The 6,000-nt window shown below is 44.1% G+C and overlaps 1 protein-coding gene across 1 annotated transcript in view; it reads left to right on the forward strand.

The window, feature by feature from the left end:
• Positions 1-5,590, forward strand: part of LOC120986799 (phospholipase A2 inhibitor and Ly6/PLAUR domain-containing protein-like) — a 50,359-nt gene extending 44,769 nt beyond the window's left edge. The window contains exon 5 of the mRNA XM_040415502.1: positions 5,223-5,590. Within this exon, the coding sequence (XP_040271436.1) occupies positions 5,223-5,431 (209 nt within the window). The 3' untranslated portion in view covers positions 5,432-5,590. The remainder of the gene's footprint in view (positions 1-5,222) is intronic.
• The last annotated feature ends 410 nt before the right edge of the window (positions 5,591-6,000 follow it).

Here is a 6,000-nt window from a genome sequence, read left to right on the forward strand (position 1 = left end):
TGCACCCACAAACGCCAGGTACACAATTGTTCAGGAGGAGGAGATGGAGGAGGAGGAACCATGTTCACAGCAGGGTGGCACCCAGACCAGCTCATGGCCATCACTGGTGCGTGGCTGGGGGAATACAGAGGACACAGACACACACACCTCCCACAGAGGACAGCTTTTCGTTGCCTCTGGGCAGCCTGGCATACATGAGCGATTACATGCTGCAGTGTCTCCGCAACGACCGCCGAGTTGGCCACATTCTAACTTGTGCTGATTGCTGGGTGGCCACGCTGCTGGATCCCCATTACAAGGACAACGTACCATCCTTAATTCCGTCACTGGAGAGTGATCGTAAGATGCGCTAGTACAAGCGCACGCTGGTAGACGCGCTGCTGGTGGCATTCCCACCTGACAGCGGGGGCACAGTGGAAGCACAAGGTGAAGGCAGAGGAAGAGGTCGCCAACGCAGCTGGGGCACCGCCAGCAACTCAGAAGGCAGGGTTAGCATGGCCGAAATGTGGAAAAGCTTTGTCAGCACGCCACAAAAACCAGCACAACCAGCTGATATGGAACGTCTTAGCAGGAGGCAGCATTTCAGCAACATGGTGGAGCAGTATGTGTGCACACGCCTACATGTACTGAATGACGGGTCTGCCCCCTTCAACTTCTGGGTCTCCAAATTGGGCACATGGCCTAAGCTTGCCCTTTACGCCTTGGAGGTGCTGGCCTTCCCTTCAGCCAGTGTATTATTTGAACGTGTGTTAAGCACGGCAGGGGGCGTCATCACAGACAAGCGCAGCCGCCTGTCCACAGCCAATGTGGACAAGCTCACATTTATTAAAATGAACCAGGCTTGGATCCCTTAGGACTTGTCCGTACCTTGTGCAGAATAGACATGTATACCGGCACTAACCAGCCATTGTTATACTTCAGCACAATTGCTCATTCTTGTATTTTGGATATTTCACACTCTTTTGGAGTGTACCCTGTTAAAAATAAATAAATAAATTTAAACCAAAAACCAATGTTGGCTACCTCATCCTCCTCCACCACAGCTGCTTCCACCTACTCCGCTACGTCTACCGTCTCCTCAAACTCCTACTCCATATGGACCTCCAGCTCATAAATCAACTTTTTTTTTTTTTAAACGTATTTTATTTTATTTTATGTAATTTCACTAATTGGTCTGTTACATTTTTGGGTGAAATTCACCAATTTTTGGGTACGATATACCACTGCTATACCTAGTAGACAGGTAAAAAAAATTCACTAATTTGTCTGTTACATTTTAGGGTTAAATTCAGTAATTTTTGGGTGTGATATACCTCTGCTATAGCTGGTAGACAGGTTAATAAATGTCACAAATTTTTCTGTTACATTCTTGGGTTGACATTTTACCATTTTTGCCATGAAAAAAATCCCTGCTCTGCATAGGTGACAGGGACTGAAATTTTTAAAAATCGTCTTTAATTGACCCTTTCATTCGATCCTTCTGCTTTAATAACTTGTCCCACATTTCCGCTTTATCCCATTGCAGTCATTGACCTCCCTTGGATGTGGTTTCTCTTTCTCACGCTCCCTCTCCGACGTGGAACCCTGATTCGCCGATAACCGTGATCAAAATGGTAGGCTCAGAAAAGAACATCGAAAGTTGATAGAGAAGATATCCAAATGGATCGTGGACGTCACAGGGACGTGCAATCAGGCAGAAGTTATCTAGAGTCAACAAAGCGGCAGCAGGGCCTCTCCTGGCTAACATTTCCAAAACCAAAATACCGCAGTGACATTCCCTATAATTTTTTTTTAATCATTCCAATAACAGGGCATCTTAAGAGTCCTGTATTGTTATTTATTGTCACTACCTCCCCGAGTCAGGAGTGGGTAATTGCCGCGCGCCCCCTCCTTAACTTGGAACTTATGCTTCAATACTTTGTCCCACATTTCCGCTCAATTACATTTAATTTCATCCATTGACCTCCTTTGGATGTGGTATCCCTTTCTCAGACTCCCTCTCCGGCCTGGAACCCTGATTCCCCGCCACCCGTGATCACCATGGTAGGCACATAGAAGAACATAGAAAGTTGATTGAGAAGATATCCAATTGGATCGTGGACATCACAGGGACGTGCGACATGGTCTGTAGTGTCTGCTTTTCTTCATCCAGCTGAGCTGAAAGTGCTCAGACTGGGTATATGGCCAAGTCTCAGCCGACACTAGGTCTTTGCTGTCTTCCCTAAGAAGGGGTTCTCCTGGATGCTATCACACAGCCTTCCCCTAGCAGGGGGGAGGCTACACTGATTCTAACTTCCTTCTCTACCCATGCTGCAGGATGTGGGAACTGCCCACCTCTCCACAAAGGGGGAGCTAAGCTGGAATAATCCATTAGATATGCTAATATACTACTGGTTACCAGGCAAATTACATGAACAATTACAATTCACATGGATTTATGCACATTTGTTAAAGACATAATGTAAATTATATCTGATGAGAGTATAAAGGCTCTTAGGAGATAGTAGGGGGGTAGAGGCGTGTAGTAACACAACTCTGGGGTATTACATGTGCTCCTTTACTGGAGGAACTCAAGTGCAAAACAGTACAGGGAAGGCATAGGGCTGGCTTCTCCAGTCTCCTCCTTGGCAGAAGAAGGGTTTAATGCTGACGAAAGACCTGAGCTAGCTGTCTCTCTCTCACGGACATTCACGACAGGTGGCAGGAGATCGGTGAGACTGGCAACACGTGGTTTGATCTGACATGTTTTCTGTTTGGATCAAATTATGTCTGTGTGGCTTCTGGTGCTTGCCACTCCTTCTTTCCCCAGGTGTGGCTATTATGGTCATTTAACCTTCTCTATTTATTGTTGTTTCTCCCACCATGCTATGCGGTTTATAGCTTCAGTTTGAGTTGTGGATAGCTGGTGTGTGGAGCTCGGCTGAGTTCCTGGTGCTGCCATAGCCACTTGAAGTTAAGTGTTTTCTTTCCCTTTTGTATTTTGTTTGGGTTATTTTATGTGTTGCATTTCCCTGTCATTTGTATTAAGGCCTGTGGGAGACTCCTGTTCATCCTTCCTTTTGGAGGAACAGGTTGTCTCAGTCCTGACATTAGTACCAGGGTCCTTTAGGGAAGTTAGGACATTAGTTATTCCTGTGTATGAACTCACCTACCTCTGGGGTCTGTTCATACTGGTAGTTAGCCAGGACTTTGATTAGGGTTTTACTAGGAGGTGTCCATTTCCTTTCCCTAGTTTCCAGGCCTTATTCCCTCACCCCTTTCCCTCCCACACCCGAACGTAACTCTATCTCTCTCTCTCTCAGAAGGCTGGTACCCTGGTCAAAGGCTGGTGATCATGGGTCTGTGGGAGAATATTCCCGTCTCAGCCTCTTCTTCTGGTCATTCAATAGTCTGGCAGAGTCTCCTCTTCTAAGCACTGATCCCAAACTGCAGAACACTAGGGGCTCTGACTGCTCTCCTTATATACAGATTCTGGCTAAACTAGCACCTTATATTAGGAGGGGTGGAGTAAAGAAACACAGCTCAAACAGTTACAATGTTACAACTCCCGTATTTCATAGACTTAAATTAGACTTCAGTGATACTCAATGAAAATGACACAGCAGTTTTTCCAGACAAAAACAAGTTTTAGACATAAAAACAGAGCGAAACCAGATATCCACAAGGTCAGTTTGTCTGGTTTTGGTGGTAAACAAGTCAGAATTTTTCCCTTCAAAACATTCTCTTCTTTAAACATTAGGCTACTTTCACATTAGCGTTTTCAATTCCGCTTTTGAGATCTGTCATAGGATCTCAATAGCGGAAGAAAACGCTTCAGTTTTGTCCTCATTCATTGTCAATGGGGACAAAACTGAACTGAACTGAATGAAATGGAATGAACCAAAATGCATTCCGTTCCATTTGGTTGCATCCCCATCGCGGACAGAAAAACGCTGAAATGAGCAAGACGGATCCGTCCTGACACACAGTGTAAGTCAATGGGGATGGATCCGTTTTCTCTGACACAATGGAAAACGGATCCATCCTCCATTGACTTTCAATGGTGTTCAAGACCGATCCGTCATGGGTATAGACATAATACAACCAGATCCGTTCATGATGGACGCATGCGGTTGTATTATTGTAACGGAAGCGTTTTTGCAGATCCATGAAGGATCCGCAAAAAAATGCTAATGTGAAAATTGCATTATGCCAGCTTCTTATTATTAGCTAGAAAGTGGCAAAAGTCTCTCAGTGTTCATTAACCCTTTCCACAGTGCTGTGCAAACACAGTGCAAATGTACAAGATATATATCACAGCAAACATATGCAATAACACAGTATTAAATAGTATAAGTCAGTGCAAGTTAACCCTTTGCATAGGGGGAACAGGGGCAAATGTCCACAAATGTCCAGAATTCAAAGTATCCCTGCTCCAGGGCACTACAAGTGCACAGTGCAAGGTATGATGTAGGAGGCTGCAAACCAGGCCAGAGTTAGAAGAAAAATGTCTCTCTTTACTGTAATGCAAAATGGAAGTTGTAGTACATCCAATTATAACGGTCACAATTCTAACTGAACACTGTGAAATTCTCTTCCAGATAGCAGTGTATGGATTTAGGCAAGGATGGGCACTCTTTCCTCTCTAGCTTGCCAAAGTCTCTCTCAGTACTTTTGCAATTATACCTGCATTGCGCACAGCAGCGTACAGGCTGAATGAAATTACTGGGCGGGTCATGTGTAGGGTGTCTTAACTGTAATCCCTCCATGGCAGTAAAGTCTTTATTGCCCTCAACGGCAGTTACCTTACTGATTCATTCTTTTATCTCGGCCATGCAGATTCCAAGTTCTCCTTACTCTCTCTTTTTTGCTGTAGATCTTACAGAGATCTAATTGTAACTTTCATGGGCCTGAGAAGAAGGAGCACATGGCACAGATTCCTTCCCCTCTGAACTCTCCCCTCAGAATCTCTTGGAAACTCTAGAGCGAGGGGTGGAGCCAGCCACCACCTAGCAGCCTCCTGCAAAGTGCTGTATCAGAGTTAGTCAACTCTGTTACTACCATACAGCACTATGCTGGGAGTATACAAAGCATTACAATGGATAACATAACCATAACATGATAATACCATAAGTCTTTTACATAAGGGGGAACAACATGTACCCTTCTTATTTGTGCTCATTGGGTTATAGAAGGGCCAGAAAATATATGTAAGATGTCATTTTCTTCTGTTTTCTCTACAGGGAATTACAACCATGTGGCCGCTATACGAGGCTGCGCCACTAAAGACATGTGTCAATATCGCACAGAAAACATAACATCAAAGAGCATGCAGACCATTCAGCTGAGAACCAGTTTCACATGCTCGGATGAAAGTGACAGCATCCACAACAGTTTATTATTGCTGGTCCTTACTGCCACTATGTTCTCCAAGTTTACAGCAGCCATGTGATGTCCACCTGTAAAATAGCTTTCTGTACCAAGAAAAACAGTGCAAAACGACTGACGCAAGAAAGTGTAATTTTACAAATGCTTCGCTTTACTGATTACTAGTATTTATATAAATTATTCTTCGTACATATCCAAAGCTAATAAAAAAAAATCTACTGTGTAGTGTATTATGGGATCTCACAAGAGAGACCGGTAAAGATAAGGAAGTGTCTGGATAAGCCTGGGAAAAAAGTTACACTCCTTTCGTGTCCGATTCGTCAGATTTAAAAAAAAAAATTGATTTGTGGTTCTACATGAATAAAATCTGCTCCAATTGGCCTGAAAATTGGTATATGACACTATGAGGTCTCCTAGGAGAGTGACACTGACATACAGTATATACAGCTATGGGTAAACACATGGTTGATGGATGTAGATGGTGTTTAAACACACACTGTGTTATGGGAAAAAATATTGGCTTGCTGGGACCAAGAGTTCAAAAATGAATGGGGGCAGATCCCTTCTGCACTTATCTTTAGAACGGTGCACCGCCATCCTCCATTCATTGCTATGGGATTGCCGAAAATAACC

Source organism: Bufo bufo, chromosome 1, assembly GCF_905171765.1.
Source record: "Bufo bufo chromosome 1, aBufBuf1.1, whole genome shotgun sequence".
Classification (NCBI taxonomy): domain Eukaryota; kingdom Metazoa; phylum Chordata; class Amphibia; order Anura; family Bufonidae; genus Bufo; species Bufo bufo.